Below are 17416 nucleotides of genomic sequence, written 5' to 3'. Positions count from 1 at the left end.
GCTACGACAAGCAAACTGTCGTGAAACTGTGTGCTGAGCACGCAAACAAGTTTTACTCAGACTGTACACTGGGAACCCTGTGGGGAATCATAAAAGATACCAATTCATTGCCTCCTAGCCCACTTCACCCTTCGGGGCTGCAACCAAGTAAATAAGTGTGGACACTAGAGCCAACTGACGCCGCGTGGCGATGACGTCATCTGTAGTGGCGGAAACAACTACTGTTAGTGTATAGTCCATGGAAGCAGTTTGAAAATATTTTCACATTTTCCCTGTAAAGAGTAGCAAACTTATCATCTGACTTTTGCCGTTTGAAGTGGCAGCAAAATGTCTGTAGCTCCCAATCACGCTCATCACCACCTGTTACCATGGAAGCGGTCGGGTAGTTAGGACCCGACGACTGCGTGTTACATCATCGCCCAAGCGCTTTTAAGGACTGGTGGCTCCGCCCTGTCCTAAGGGAGGGGCAGTACTCCTGAGGGCTTTACCCACAGTGCCTAAGGCCTCTTGAATAATTTTGATCGCTATCAGACGCCGTCGGCGTCTAACCCTACCTATTTTTCAGGGGCAATCCCCGAGCACCTTCACGCAAGCTAGCCGCCCTGCAACCCCGCCCCTTCACGGAGGCCCCGCCCCTCGTGAATCAGCTGATCTCAGGGACCCGCTGGGTTGTGAAGCTCGCGCCGGATGCAGACTGGGGTGCTGCGGGTGGAGCGTCAGGTGAGCGAACGTGAGTCCCCGCTCGGCCCTTGGCTTCGCAGGGCTGATAGGCCGGGCTGTCCTGTGTGCGGGAGGCCGGGGGTCCCAGAGAGAGGCGAAGGCGCAGGCCGAGGCCCGGGAGCGCCCTTGGTGACTCACAGAGACGGCGCCCGCGTCTTCCAAAAAGCCTGCGTCCGACCGACGGCGCCTGCCAGCCAAGGAGCACCCGTGGCGGCCCCTTGTCCCGGCCCCAGGTTCTCTCACTCGCCCCCTACCTCCCTCAGACGGGCGCCACTGCATTGGTCTCAGCCGCGCGAAAGTGTTTCACGACCCCCCCCCCCCCCTTCCCGCTTCCACCCACGCTGCCTCCTTTACTCATTCATGAGGATTTATTGACTACCCACTCCAGACGCCTAACAGGTACACCGGAATCCCTGGCCTCGAACCTCGGTGAGTGTCCCAGACGGGTTTGCCCCAGGATGCAGATCTTGGTGAGGGGTGGACCTAGTGTTTCCGTGGCTCGAGAGGGTGGTTGCAGAAAATGAAAATGACTCTGATATTAAGAATTAGTAGTTTAAGCAAGTCCTTTGGCGTGTCAAGTGAACCATCAGAGGGTGAGAAGTTCTTTGAAGAAACGAAGGCAGGAAAGTAACATAGGGTCTCATTAGGAAATTGTACTGACGCTGGTGTTGGTCTTTTGGGTAATAGGGCTACTTTAGAGACAAGCAGCTATAGGTTGGCAGAAGTGTTGTACTCCTGCTTAGGGCTTTGATAATGAGGGAAGAAGAAAAACACACTGGCTGAAGCGGCATATTCAAGAACAGTATTCTCTCTAGTTTAGGAGGGAAAAGGAAATAACTGTTAAACACAAACGCAGATCCTTAGTCTGTTGCCTTTTAGATTTGTTCGTGGCCGTAAATGCTCTTTAAGGATTTAAAGAATAAAATTCTGTGATGTGTGTTTATTCTGAACAGGTATCAAAATTCAGTAAGGTTATTGGCCCAGTTTTTCCCCCAGTTTGTCATAATATGAATGATTTGGAGTGACCACTTGACCTTTGAGTTAATGAGTTAACTAACCAATTTAAAGCAGTAAAAAATTGGCTTTTACAGTAAATTGCAGTATTTTAATCTCAATAATATAAGCATAGTGGTTAAGATCCTAGGCTTTGGATATGGGCATACCTGACATCATATCCACTTATATCTTTGATTTAGGGAAAGTTACTTCTCTGTATCATTTTCTTTAATTCTAAATTGAGAATTAAGGTACCTTCTTCATAATAGCATCTCTACGTTTAATGGTTCGTGTATATCTGTTAGAGTGTCTGGCAATGGTAAATATTCAGTACATATTACCTATTTTTATAATAATTTCTTCTTCCACTATTTCATGACCCACACTGACTCACTTTCTTCTAAGTGGGAAAGAGCACTGAATATTTTTAGAGAAAAACTATAATTCACTTTTTATTTTTTATTTTATAATTTATTTATTGTTTGTTTTTAAATGTTTGTTTATTTTTGAGAGAGGGAGAGAGAAAGGGAGAGAGAAAGGGAGGGGCAGAGAGACAGGGAGACAAAGGATCAGAAGCAGGCTCTGTGCTGACAGCAGCAAGCCCTATGTGGGGCTCAAACTCATTAACCCTGAGATCATGACCTGAGCTGAAGTTGGACACTTAACTGACTGAGCCACCCAGGCGCCCCTATAATTCAGTTTTTAATTCAAGGGATAGTTTCCAGATAATTTTATGACACATTGACTTATAGTTACAGAAAATATGATTTCTGGTTGGTCTGTATAACTTTGGTATTCATTCAGTAAGGGTATTTTAATGTGGAGGAGATGCTTTTGAAATCTATACCTAGTTTAAATTTATTACTTAGGGGGCGCCTGGGTGGCTCAGTCGGTTAAGAGTCTGACTTTGGCTCCGGTCGTGATTTCTCGGTTTGTGGGTTCGAGCCCCGCGTCGGGCTCTGTGCTGGCAGCTCAGAGCTTGGATCCTGCTTTGGATTCTGTGTCTCCCTCTCTCTCTGCCCCTCCCCTGCTCACACTCAGTCTCTCAAAAATAAATAAACATTTAAAAAAAGTAAATTTATTAGTTTGCAAACTATAACTAGTATTGGCATATTCAAGGTTCATAGTTGTAGCAAGAATAATTCAAAGGTGTTTGACAGTATTAACATTTGAAAAGATAATGATCAAGAAAATAAAGTACCAAATGGGTCATTTTGGTGGTGGGGGTGGGGGTTGGGTTCAGTTGCATCATGCAAGCCTCTTGTTTTTTAAGTAGATACAAGCAATGTGAACTGGAATCCCTTCTGCCCAGATTGCAGCCTTTCAAAATTTCGGTTATCATTTGAGACATCTTTGGGCATTTTGACTGTTAAAGACACAAGAGTGTGTTAAAAACTTCACCAAGACATGATTTCAGTTTCGTGTGGGTAGGTGGAAAGAGTACTATTAATCTACTTTTTTTATTAAAAAACATGGGTTTGATGCAGTATTGCTGCATCCATTCTAAAGGAGTTTCCAAAGAATATTTCTGACTTGTAAAAACCTTCTATAATCCTGTATTAACATGACACTAGGTAAGGTATGAGTTTAAAAAAAAAAAAAAAAAACAACCACAAAGGAAGGTAAAGACTGGTGATTATTGAGATGGTGTAAAAGAAGGCCTGTTTTTGTGTCGTATGAGGTTGAACCCCTTTCTCAGACACTCAGAGGAGTGCTGTGAGGATTTTAATGACTTTTAGATCATTTAGCCCTTTTTATAACTTTGTGGAATTAAACCTTGCACATAGTCCAACTGTATGAGAGATTTTTCTGGTAGAGCTTTTAGGTTTTTTTTTTTTTTAAACAATTTTTTTTTCTTGTCACTCTTCTCCATTGATCACCAGATAATTCAGTCATCAGTAATAAGAAAGTAGTAGATTTTGTAGGATATCAGTCCTTAAGAAAATACGCCAGGGTAACCACAAATAAAATAGCAACAAATTCTGACGTTGTTCTTTTTAGTGTTGCATTTATTTTCCTATACCAATCTCTTACTCATTCCTCTGTGTATGTCATAGTGCTGTCTTTACCTAATGTCTTGATGTTTCTTGCATCACACAATTGGTAGATAAGCTGAACAGTTGGTAAAGTAGCTGAACTAATTGATCCAAGTGGGTAGAACAAAAATATTTAAATTAGTCAGGTAATTACTCCTTGTTTGGGCTCTTGTAAAGTTATTCTTTAATGTATTAAAGACTTTTTTTTTTTTTTGAAGGAAACGTATAGTTCTCTCAACTCATGAGAAAAAGACTGGGTCTGTTTCATAGAGTTTCACTTGGCTGCCAGTGAATTATGTTCAAAGAGATCAACTTTAGTCTCATTAATTCTACAAATTATTCAACTCATGCTTCCCTTGTTACATATTTAAACTATAAAAGTTATTTATTAAATAAAAATTATTAAATACAAAGATTTTTTTCTTCTGAGTCATCATGCATTTCTTTGTTTCACATGAACTCCCTATTAGGAAGGTGGGGGTTAGACCCAATAATGGCATCTGGCTGGGTAACTTTCATTCCAGGGTTCTTCCACAACTTAAATTTTTTTTGAGCTGAATTCTTAACTAAACTTAGGACAATTGCCCAAGCAAATATGTAACAAAGATGATAATAGCAGCTCTTAAAATAGCAATAAAGTAAAATAATCCAGCTGCACTTTAGTGGGAAAGGGATAAACTGTGGTTTATTAATACAATGAAATACTATCCCTTAGTAAAAATGATGTATACTTATTAATGTGGATATATCTCAAGTGTATAATAGTGAAGAAGCAAGTTGCTAAAGGATGTATATGATATGCATTTATGTAGTTTTTTTTCTTTTTTCTTTTTTTTTTTTAAGTTTATTTTTGTGAGAGAACATGTGCATGCTCGCATGCGCTGGAAGTGGGGGGGGGGAGAGAGAGGGGAAGAGAGAGAGAGAGAGAGAGGGAGAGAGAGAGAGAGAGAGAGAGAGAGAGAGAGAGAGAGAGAGAAAGAATCCTAAGCAGACTCCACACTATCAGCACTGAGCCCAACTCTGGTCCTGTTCTCAGGAACCAACCATGAGATCATGACCCCAGCTGAAATCAAGAGTCAGATGCTCAACAACTGAGCCACTCAGGCACCTGGCATTTATGTAGTTTTAAAACAGTATAGCTTACATTGGTATATATCGATACATATGTATCTCATGAAAGTACATGAAAGTATAAGACCATATACGGAAATGAGACACATTAAGTTTAGGAATAGTGGCTAACTCTGGGAGATAGGTTTGGGTGGTGCTCTTTCAGAAATCTGTGTAACTTTTCCTTCTATTTTAAAAACAGCCGAAGCATTTTGAATATAAAAATACGTTAATTAATATATGTTAAAACTGAGTGATGGGTAGGTACATGGATTTGCTCATTTTTTTACAGATTTGTGTATGATTAACAGTTTGTACCATCCCTGGACTGGTGGCCAGTTTTTGTAAATAAAGTTTTATTGGAGAACACACACACACACACACACACACACACAGTTTGTGAAACTAGCACTTGAAAAAATTTAAATTCTATATAATTAAAGAGAAATTTTGTAAAAATACAATTTTTATTGGGGTACCTTTATGGCTCAGTTGGTTAAGAGTCCAGCTCTTGGTTTCAGCTCAAGTCATGATCTCACGGTTCGTGAGATCAATCCCTGTGTCCAGCTCTGCGCTGATAGCACAGAGCCTGCTTGGGATTCTCCTTCTCTCTCTGCCCCTTCCCCCCTCAAATAAATAAAACATTTTTTAAAAATACAGTTTTTATGTATAATTAGGGCTTTCTTCCAGTATGTTTTATTTTACTTTTTAGTCTCAAAGTAGTTGACTCTGGAAAAAATAATTCTTTTCTTTCTGCAATAGGGAAAGAATGTGTCAGTGTAGTTCCACCGTGTAAAGCTTTTCTAAGGAGAGAAGACAGACCAATTATTTAGTCAATTTTATTTTCCTGTTTGACTTGTGCCCCTGGGAAAATGCTTTTCTTAAGATGAGGAATACTGCTTCTTATAAGGCTGCAGAGGAATTTAAATTCTAGAGACTCTTGGGGAATGCAGGCATATACTGATCATGACCTCTCAAAGGATAGGGAAGCAGATTATATCATAAAACCCTAAAAGGAATTTGATCAGAGTGACTCAGATGCAAAATTACCACAGATATCATGTGGTCATTAACACTTTTTAAAGTTTGGGTTGGTTATATTTTTATTACAGTGTGGTAAAACTGATTTTATACTGTGAATGCGGTGTCTAGTTATTGCTCAAAGAAAATTAATTCTCTCTTTATAGGTATCAATAAGTAAACATGATGAGAATGCGTTAAATGGTTTGAGTAGTGAATAATAAATTTAATAGCCAGTTCCTAGTATAACCTCAGTATTTAAACTTGTGAGTTAAAAATATTTCATTCCTGATCAAGAATACCTGTTGCTAGCTCTTTAAAAATAAGTGAAACCTGTATCTCCAGAGCACTGTTTTTTGGCATGTATACTCCCTGTCGAGTTATGTGGCCCTGTGATTACCTTAAGCTCTAGATGTTATTGATTGATAAAATAAGCCAACATGCTTTGAACTGTGTTTCTGTAATATTGCCTTTTTTAGAAAAAATTGTGGCCATTTAAATGAAAGAACAGTGGCAAAATATTAAAGGAATAAACAGTTTGTATCAGAAATTATATTCTATCATATAATAACAGACACGAATTGTTGCAGTACCTGAGAATTTGAAATTCAATTCCTGTTTTGTTTTTTTTTTTTCTAAATATAATTTATTGTCAAGTTAGCTAACATACAGTGTATACAGTTTGCTCTTGGTTTCGGGAGTAGATTCCCATGATACATGGATTACATACAACACCCAGTGCTCCTCCCAACAGGTGCCCTCCGCAATGGTCATCATCACCCATTTCCCCTCATCCCCGCCCCCCTTCAACCCTCAGTTTGTTCTCTGTATTTAAGAGCCTCATATGTTTGCCTCCCTCTCTGTTTGAAACTATTTTTAACCCCTTCCCTTCTTCCATGGTCTTCTGTTAAGTTTCTCAAATTCCCCATATGAGTGAAAGCATATGATATCTCTGACTTATTTCATTTAGCATAATACCCTTCAGTTCCATCCATGTTGTTGCAAATGGCAAGGTTTCATTCTTTCTCATTGCCAAGTAGTATTCCATTGTACATACAAACCACATCTTCTTCATCCATTCATCAGTTGATGGACACTTAGCTTCTTTCCATAATTTGGCTATTGTTGAAAGCACTGTGATAAACATTGGGGTACATGTGCCCCTATGAGTCAGCACTCCTGTATCCTTTGGATAAATTCCTAGTACTGCTATTACTGGGTCATAGGGTAGTTCTATTTTTAATTTTTTGAGGAACCTCCACACTGTTTTCCAGAGTGGCTGCCCCAGTTTGCATTCCCACCAACAGTGCACAAGGGTTCCCGTTTCTCCACATCCTTGCCAACATCTGTTGTTTCCTGAGTTGTTCATTTTAGCCACTATGACTGGTGTGAGGTGGTATCTCAATGTGGCTTTGATTTGTATATCCCTGATTCAATTCCTAGTATTGTACTACCCATCAAAATGTTTTATTTTATTTATCTGGAAAAATTTACCTTAAAAAAAATTTGCATTGGATACAAAATGGAGCTAAGTGGGCATCACTAGGCATTTATTTTACCAAGTTTAAACACAACCTCCCCCTGCCCCCATGGGTAATATCCATTTTAGAGGATTTTCACAATCAGTAGAGTGCAGTGTTAGTACTTTATAGGGTGAAAATAAGCAGGCCATAAAAAAGACTATGAATCTTAAGTGTCCCTGATGGCACCAAAAAGTGTCTCCATGTACTAAGGAGAAAGAGGCTGTTCATTCCTGGGTTATATAACATTTGTGAACTGACATGAAATAAAAGAATCTTAATTGTTAGGGAATACCATTAGCAAATTATGAGTTTCTACTGTGTAATTAGACACTTTACTTTTATGTATGATACTGACTTTTATTACAGGTACTAGAAATCTTCTACATCATTTGGAAACCCATGGATTGGAATTTAAGACAAAGCGCTATCTTTCACTGAGTACTCACTTAAATGTAGCCTGTTTGTACCTAGTGATTACTATGGATATGAGAATGTACCAATGAATAAGTCATAGTTTCTGACCTCTCAGGAGTTTATAATATACTTTAAATCAATGATTTTTTGGGGGGGGGGATTATTCCATTAGTAACAACATTATAGATAATAAGTACTTTCTAGCCTAGCCTACTGACTGACTTTATTCACTGCATTAACTTACTGGATTCAGTATTTAAGGGGCTAGTCAGCTCCCATAGTGGTATCAGGCATTGCTTTCCAGTTAGGGCTGAGAGAGCTGGGTTTTGAAGTGGCCTCATCCTTTGGTGATTGGTTTGTCAAGGCTGCAGTGCAAGATGAGTGTTCCTCAACCTTCATTAGTGGATGGTAAAGGCTTTGGTGGTGGTATATCCAGGAAGTAGCAGTTGTTGGTATATAGATTAGTTGTAAGTCAGGTGTTTGAGTCAAAAGTTGCCTTGATCCATGTGTAAATATATTGACTGAGTCTCTAAAAGAAAATATTTATTCAACAATAACCATGTGTGCAATGCCATAGTGTCTTAAAAGTATTGTTTACTGCATCCACAAATGTAAACTGTGGCTTACTACATTTTAATAAAATGCAGCCAATTCAAACTTTAAAAAGAAAGTGTAAATGCATGAAATCTGTAGTAATTTTATTTTGCATTCAGTGTATGTCCAAGTTTCTTTCAGGGCATTATGATACAGTTTACCACTCTATTATTTATTGTCGTTCTATCTTAATGTCTTATTATTCTAATCTCCAAGTATCATTACTCTTGTAGTTACAGTTATTGCAATAGTTTTAATCAACATACCTATTTTAAACCAGTAAGTGAGATATGAGAATAAGACTGAAAGTGCTCAACTTTGCTGCTCTTTTATGCTTTCAGGGTGCTGTCCATATAGAGAGCCATCATTCTTGTCAGAAAGACAACATGATAGCATGTAAACTCCTTAAGGACAGGAACTCCTTTATTTATGTGGGCCTAATCTATCTACAAATATTTATTGAGTACCAACAGTATTATACATCAGGACTATGTTAAGTAGCTGGGCTATCCTAGAGAATAAGATATTTTTGGCTTTCATAGAAATTATAGACTGGCATACCTGGAACATAATAGATGAAAAAAATACATTTGGTGTTGTTGAAATTTTAGCATTTGAGAGTTAATATACTTATGACTCATAAATTTATCTTTCACTAAATCATTAAGGGAAGAGGACTTTATCCAGAGAATAAAGTTTATTAGAGATGAATAAATAGAATCCTACATGATTTTAATTTTCTCTTTGCATTTGAGAGAATAGTCCACTAGCACATTTCTGTTCCACATTAATTTTTTTAAAATTTGTATTCTGCCTTGTTTCTAAAAGGATTTAATGTATATGAAAATGTATAGTATGGCAAGATAAAATAAAGAAATGGAATGACTGGAGCCGGGAATGAGATTAGAATAGATAGCACACATATACTGGGAAGTCCTACTCACTTACACATGCCATCGTATGGGACTTTTTCTCTCAACACTAAATCTGTAATCCTGTCTGTATCTGTTAAATATATGTGTGTATCTATAATCTATATCCGTTTCCTTTCTTATTAAAATGTCAGCCCTTCCTCTTGTGAAAGATCAGTCCCAAAACGTGTTCTGGATGTCATCCTCTTTCATTTTGTCCAGGGTGCCACCCTGCCACCACTGAAACTTTGACCATGCTCAACAGTGATATCTGTGTTGGCGTATCCACTGGACAGATTTTTGTTCTTAACCTGAGACCCCAGCTGCATTGACCTAATCGACCAGGCCTTCCTCCTGGAAACACTCTGCTTTGCTTTTATGTGCCCACAGACTCATGCTTCTTCCATCACTTCTCACTCAGTTGTCATTGCTAGTTCCTCATCCTATCCAATCTGTAGATGCAGAAGCTCCTTACAGGTTGGTCCTGTCCCTTTCCTTTCTCCTATTACACACCCAGTGATAATTGTTATCCATTGCTTTGATTTCACATATTATCTATATGTCTTCCCAAGTTTATATCAATAGCTGAGACCTTTTTTCTGAACTCCATACTCACATATTCAGCTGCTCTTCATAGGTACTCTAGTATTTCTCACTGCTATCTTGAACATAAAAAAAAAAAACTTCTTCAGACTCCTCTATCTTTTTTACTTTTCCCATTCTGGCAAATGGTACCACCAACACACAGTTGTTCAAGGCAGAACCTAGAAATTATTTTTGATACCTCCTTCTCCTTTTATCCTCCACTTACGTCTAATATATTACCAAGTCGTAGTTGTTCTAGGACAAAGGACCTCTCATTTGTTTACTGGTTTCTCTTTTACCAAGTTGGCAGCCTTTTATGAAATTAAAAGCGCTCAGGCTTCCTTCTTCCAGTGAGAAGATGAGCCAGGTGCGTGTTTGCAGGCAGGCTACTCCCTGCAAAATTAATCTGGGCACTATCTGCAAGTATGTTTACCATAAAATAGACTTAAAACTTTTGAGACAAATGTAAATCATCACCATTAGAATACATAGTTAAAGCACTTATAGAAGGTCTTATAAGCAACGCAGCTTTCCAGTATACTCTTCAAGATGAAGTTGATGTTAAAAGTACATAAAAGAAAGTAAAGGAAGTATAAAATAGTTAAAAGTTGCGGACTCACTCCCACCAAAAATGATAGTTGTTTTAGATTACAGGTTCCTAGTGGCACCTGGGTGACCTCAGTCGGTTAAGTGTCTGGCTCTGGATTTCAGCTCAGGTCATGATCTCGCGGTTCGTGAGTTTGAGCCCCACGTGGGGCTCTGTGCTGACAGCTCAGAGCCTGGAGCCTACTTCAGGGTTCCATGTCTCCCTCTCTCTCTACTCTTCCCCTGTTCATACTCCGTCTCTCTCTCAAGAATAAATAAACATTAAAAAAAAATTTTAAATGAATCTGGTTTTGTAGTGTAATTCATAGAACTTAATAGCTGGAGGGGATGCTAGAGTTTCTTTTGCTCATTTTACAGGTGACTTTGATCCCTGGAAAGGCCGTGCAAGGCAAAAGAGGACCCCGGATTTTTGACTGTACAACCCACAGTTTCTTTGTTTTAATGTTTATTTACTTTTTGAGAGCGAGAGCGAGAGCGAGAGCGAGAGAGAGAGAGAGAGAGAGAGAGAGAAACAGAGTGTGAGCGGGGGAGGGGCAGAGAGAGAGAGGGAGACAGAATCTGAAACAGGCTCCAGGCTCTGCACTATCAGCACAGAGCCTAATGCAAGGCTTGAACCCACGACCCATGAGATCATGACCTGAGCTGAAGTCGGACACTTAACTGACTGAACCACCCAGGCGCCCAAACGCAGAGCTGGTTTAATATAATAAAGACCTATGAAGGAAAGTTACTATAATAGAAGAAAAGTAGCAGAGTTTAGGGATTCTGTTCCTCAAAGGAATGTAGAAGGAGAACCTTAAAATTCACCTGGTAAGATATATCCCCAGAAGAAGCCCCATGATTAGACAATTTTGTAACAATTAAAAATGTGAAGCAATGAAAGAGGATACAAAAATCTAAATGCGATTTGAATGCTTGAGGCAAATCTTAAAGATTTCCTGGATTGGGGATCATAAAAATATTAGAAAAACAAAAATTTTGGGTTTACTTTCTCTATATGGATACACAGTTGAGAAAGAATGTTAGATTAAATAGAGTTGGTAAATGCCACTAAATGCCATTAAATATAAATTTAAGTATGTAAGGTAAAACTATAACATAAGCTTCCCACATTTATCTGCAATATTTTTTTTAGTTATGTTTCCTTAGCAGTCATTTCTTTTTCCCTTTGCTGTCTTTGAGACTTAGGCAGACCTGTCTTCTTATAAGTCAAACATAATAAATACCATTAAAACAAAGTGAGATAGATTTATAAATACTAATCTAGGAAGATGTGTACAAAATAGTATATTGGCTAGCTTTCTGTTGCTATTTAACAAATTGCTACTAATTTAGTGGCTTAAATTAATAACACAGACTTATTATTTTGCAACTCCTTAGGTTAAAAGTGTAACACCAGTCTTGCTGGGCTAAAATCAAGGTGTCAGCAGGGCTGCTTTCTTTTCTGGGGGCTCATGGAGATAATCTGTTTCCTTGCCTTTTCCAGCTTCTAGAGGCCACCCCCATTCTTTGGCTTATGCTCCCCACCTTCCCTTCTTCAAAGCCAGCAGTGAAGACTCTCTGACATGTTTCCTTCATCAACTCTCTTTCTCTCTCTCTTTCTCCTTTTGTCTCCCTCTTCCACTTTTAAGGATGTTTGTGATAACCACGCAGATAACCAGGGTAATCTCCCTCTCTTAAGGTCAGCTGATTAGCAACCTTAATTCCCCTTTGCCCTTAACCTAACTTATTCACAGGTCTGGGCATTAGGATGTGGACATCTTTGGGAGCCATTATTCTGTAGCATATATAGTATTTATATTGCCTAGTATTTATAGTTATTTACTATAATGAAAGTTTCAGAACAGTTTCTATGGTTTTAATTCCATTTGGATTTGAAAAAAATGTGGTGGTAAAAAAAAAATCTGGCATAAGATGAAAACCACGTTAAGAAATCTTTGTATTCAAAAAATGTGGCACTAAAAGAGGAAAAAGGTTGACTGTTTTATTCACTTCGCTAAAAGGTTCTCAACATTTTTGATTGTCAGGTAGTAGGATAAAATCCACTTTACATCCAGTGAATCAGTGATGGGAGGCAAAGTGTGCTTGTGCACTTCCACACCCTCCCAGAGGAGTTCTCTGCTTTTTACCTGGTACTGTTTAACTTTAATCAAGGGAGCAGTTAGTTACTCCTTGATCTCTGACAGATAAGCACAGGTTAGATCTGTCTTCAGAATTTCTCTGTAAACCGTGAACTGTACATTTTAGTAAAAGCTAATCGTCATCACACACAAGGCATAGTACCACTTAATCATCATATTTATTAAATTAATACATTTATTAAATCTATTCAGGTATATGTTCTGTTTACATGGTACCCTTCCCAACTTTGAATGATTCACCATCTTTCTAAAATAAGCATTAGGTAGAGAGTAATTTCCTCCAGATATACAGATGGTAAACGGTAAGAATTCACAGGCAACCTGGAGTAAACAGATGGCTCTTACATCACTCCTGCTGGTGTGGGCTGTTTTCAGACTACAGTGACCATGCCATATCCTTTGCAGAAAAACCATACATTTGGCCCGAGTATTTTTATGGTTCTCACAAATAAAACATCATTGCCTATATTTTCATGATTTTTTTGGTACCCTTAAAAATGTGAATTTTTAGTTGAATGCTTTGAGCATTTTTGTCTGCTTGTTTATTTTCTGTCTCTTCATTAAACAATGAGTTTCTAAACTGATGGGTCATGATATTCGTGCCATAATTTTCATATAGCTCTTTACTATTAAATGGCGGATTTTGAAACAGCTATTTTATTTTTTTAATTAATTAATTTATTTTGATAGTGAGAGAGCAAACAAAGGTGGGGTAGAGAGAGAGGGAGAGTGAGAGAATCTCAAGCAGGCTCTGCACCACCAGTGCAGAGCCCCATGTGGGGCTCGAACTCATGAACCTTGAGATCATGACCTGACCTGAAATTAGGAGTTAGATGCTTAAGTGACTAAGCCACCAGGTGCCCCTGAAACATATTTTAAAATCCAAATTTCTTTCTTCCGGCCCTTTGGACTGTGGTTTTGAATGGAGGTTGATATGTGGAAAATACTGCTAGTTCCAATAAATAGAAAAGATTCTAATTTTAATGGTGTGATTTTTTTTTTTTTGCGTGTGTGTGCATTGCTGAAAAATGTAAATTAAAACTACCTGAGTCTGAAACATTACTGAAGAGATTTTAGAAATTCTTTCCCAATTGGTATTTACATGTTCATGTGTTCCAGAAGCATTTTAAAAGTAACCTTAATGTATATGAAATGAATATTTAACACTGAGTTTTCAGATTGAACTTCCTTCTTTATAGTAAAAGCCAAAACCTGTTGCCTGACAAAGTACATCTTAATCGTAGGTAGTCTTTTCTTCCTTTGACATTATATTTGGTTGTCAATAGGCATTTTTATAAGCTCAGTGGGCAGGCTCAGTCTAGATATTCAACTTTGGCAGGCGGGATATGAAATAGTTGAAATAGTTTCACTGCATATTTATTGCCCAGTGAATGTGCACTTGTTAGAGGGTTGTCCTTTTTTTTTTTTTTAATCTGAGAAATGAAGTAGCAAGATATTCTTTCATTGCTCTTTGTGCTTACCTGTGTTTTGCCATTTAGGTCTTTATATGCCTTTTGCAAAAAAGAAATGATTTGGTGATGGAGTGCTGCTGCCCCTGACCGATGGACTCAAAGAAGAGAAGGTAAAACCATTTTTTCCTTCTCCCTTATCCTTCTAGGAAAACGCAAACGATTCTACATATGTGTACCTTCTCTTCAGTTTAATTTCTTGTTCGTGGTTAATAAGTAGGAATAGTGACATTTGTGTTGATTGGTAAAGAGAGAAAGATACTAAAATAAAGTGATTAATGATCAGCTTTGTTGCTAGTTTCTTTCTTATGCTTATAAAAAGGCACGAGGTGTCTTCATCATCTTAAAGCTTTTGAAGCCATTTTTTCCCACAATTTTAGATCTTCAGACAAAGCCTTATTAATTTTAATCATCTTCTATCCCTAGAAAACTAGTCATGGATGATATTTAAAAAGGAGGATTAAGTTTGTGGCTTTCCTTTCATAAAACCATGGTTATGCCTAATCATAATTTAGAGGAATATTACCTAGCAAAAATAGAGAAATCCCTAGGTATTATAAAATAAATAAAACCATAAAAGTTTCTGTGCCTCATTAAAAAATTGGCACTAGTGTTCTAGAAAAAAAGAAAATGAAAAAGTATCATCAGTGGCAAGACAGGGAAACTTGGTGTAAAGGAAATCTAGGGTATTTTATTATGCCTCTTTCTTAGAAGGGGAGGCAATTATAGTATGGTTATTATTATGAAGTTGTGTGTTTTATGTTCTTTGCACTAGAGTCATCACATGGATAGAATTCTTTGGCTAAAACATGAGTAAAGCACGCAGAGTTTTACTGTTGCTGGTATAAATTTGATTCTTAAAAATTCGAATAGCAATTATAGAGCTTACTCAGTGTAACGTAAAATATGGATCACTGTTCCTTTTTACCAGATACTTTTTAGTACATTAAAAACTAAAATTTTAAAATAAGACTCCAACTTGGGACATGCTGTAACTTTACTATCTAAGCAAGGACTTAATATATTGAGAAGTTAGAGTCTTAAAATTTTGTGCTATTAAATCTAAAACTTCAAAAAATAGCCCAGATTTTGTTTGCTCCTTAGATAGAGTTAAGTAATTTGTGGGTTTAGATTGTCCTCAAGCGTTTTATGTAAACAGTTGTTTTATTTCTGCCCCTGTGTCCTAAGCAAAGCATTAAATAGGTGCTAAACCATCTGACCCAGTCACCTGTGCCAGTAAAAGGTACAGATCTAATGAAATATCCCCCCAAAATACAGTTTTAATTACAGGAACACTTAAGTGGTTTTTCTTAATGTTTGTAGCTCAGTAGAGGCAGAAGGATCCAAAGAAAGAGGCCTGGTCCATGTCTGGCAGGCAGGATCCTGTTCTTTAGCACCAGAGAGATTGCCAGGCTGGGGAGGAAAGACTGTTCTTCAAGCAGCCCTGGGAGTGAAACATGGAGTTCTTCTGACTGAAGGTATTGAAAAGTGTGGCTTAACAAATACGAACTGAAATGCTGACAATACCTGGGTGTGTAAGGGAGTTACTGGACAATACCTGGGTCAGGTAAGGGAGTTACTGGATACCAGGAATTCTTAATGAAGTTCGTTGGAGCTTAGACGTTTTTTGTTTTCAAAATATGTCCTTACTTCCTTTATCAGAAATCAGAGTAGTTCTTAAATTTGAGATACATTATAACTAGAATAAAAGGGAGAATTATAGTTTGTAAATTTTATAGCAATAAGTACATGAAAAATTAACTTTTGAAACATTCAGAAACTCTTTTGTTGGACCTTTGTTCATTAAATGTGTCAGAATGATAATGCTAATAATAGCTAACGTTTATTAAACAGTGATGCGTGCCAGGCACTGTACTGAGCACTTTGTGTGTCTTACCTGATTGAGTCTTCACACAACCACCTTATGAGGTAGCTAGTGTTGTTGTCCTCACTTCGCAGATGAGGAAGTTGAAGGTTAGGGAGGTTAAATAATTTCCACAAGCCCACACAGCTATTGGAGTGTCAGAGTCAGGATTGGAATTCAGAGAGTCTGATTCCAAAGCCTTTTTTTAAGCTGCTTGGCTGTCTTGTCTCAGTACAGTTTTTCTTAGACATAAACAGCAGCTCATAAAAACATGTAATAAAATAAATCTATAAGAGATAGAAGCATAGGTTATAGTTTATAGAGTTGCCTTTAATTTTGATAGCTGTTTACCAACTCAATCATGGCAAATTTGGTTTGAGCTGGGACTGCCATCAACTAATTTATAAATTTCTGTTCCATAAGCATTTATTAAGTAGTTGATAATGTTTTGATATTTTCATTGTAGGAACTAAAGGAAAACAAATTCTAAGAAATAAAGCTTAAATCTGACCTTGGTAATTTTATGGGATACACATGGAATTCTTTCTAGCCTCTTTTTTTCTTTTTCTTTTTTTTAACTTTTTAATTTATTTTTGAGAGACAGAGACAGAGCTTGAATGGGGGAGGAGCAGAGAGAGAGGGAGACACAGAATCCCAAGCAGGCTCCAGGCTCCGAGCTGTCAGCACGGAGTCCGATGTGGGGCTCAAACCCACAAGCCATGAGATCATGACCTGAGCCAAAGTCGGACACTTAACCGACTGAGCCACCCTGGCACCCCTAGCCTCTTTTTTATTATATCACTTTCATTGTAATGATATACAAAAAGAATATTATTATTAGGCCAGAATTTGGAAAAGGCCTTATTGTAAAAAAAGTGAACTGTTTTCAATACCTACTGTAGGGGCTTCAAAATACACAGTTCTCAAGCATGTGCAAGTAGAATTCTCTTGTTGTTTTATTAACTCTTCAGTAAGAGATTCAGGAATCCTTTATGAATGTGATCTTTAAACCTCTAGAATCATACCTAAAAGTGGGTCAACAGAGGGAAAACATCTAAAAAATATAAATTGCCTATCATTGTTCATGTTTAAGCAGTATCCTAGTCTTAAGTGTCAAAGTTACAAAAAAGATCTCATCTCACATAAGTGTGTAGTTTGAAATGGGAAAAAGATCTCTAGTGGTATCTTTTCCAGATGAGAAAATGGTACTCATGGAATGCTGGAAATTTTCAAGCTGCTTTGTCTCTATTCAGTTTGACTATTAGCTCATAATTCAGTGAGGACACTTCATTAAATCACTATTTTTGAGGTACTCCAGGTAGAAAAAAGGGAGGAGTTGTCTAAATATTTCTGTGCACTATTTCTCGTTCTAGTGGAATGATAATCATTGAAAGAGTTGGTGAACTGTTGCAAGTGTGTATTGCTGT

At 37.8% G+C, this 17416-nt stretch overlaps 1 protein-coding gene across 6 annotated transcripts in view; it reads left to right on the top strand.

Moving 5' to 3' along the window:
* Window positions 1–473: 473 nt before the first annotated feature.
* Window positions 474–17416, top strand: part of ALS2 (alsin Rho guanine nucleotide exchange factor ALS2) — a 72997-nt gene continuing 56054 nt past the window's right edge. For 5 of the 6 annotated variants that reach the window (XM_040475858.1, XM_040475857.1, XM_040475855.1 and 2 more), the window contains exons 1-3: window positions 727–1149; window positions 14156–14238; window positions 15449–15603. In XM_040475858.1, coding sequence (XP_040331792.1) covers window positions 14219–14238; window positions 15449–15603 — 175 coding nt within the window. In that variant the 5' untranslated portion in view covers window positions 727–1149; window positions 14156–14218. The other variant, XM_040475856.1, reaches the window with a different exon arrangement.

This window comes from Herpailurus yagouaroundi, unplaced genomic scaffold (genome assembly GCF_014898765.1).
Source record: "Herpailurus yagouaroundi ecotype Mexico unplaced genomic scaffold, PumYag 140, whole genome shotgun sequence".
Lineage (NCBI taxonomy): Eukaryota > Metazoa > Chordata > Mammalia > Carnivora > Felidae > Herpailurus > Herpailurus yagouaroundi.
Note: the sequence above shows the minus strand (reverse complement) of the source record. Positions and strands in the feature narration are given on the sequence as shown.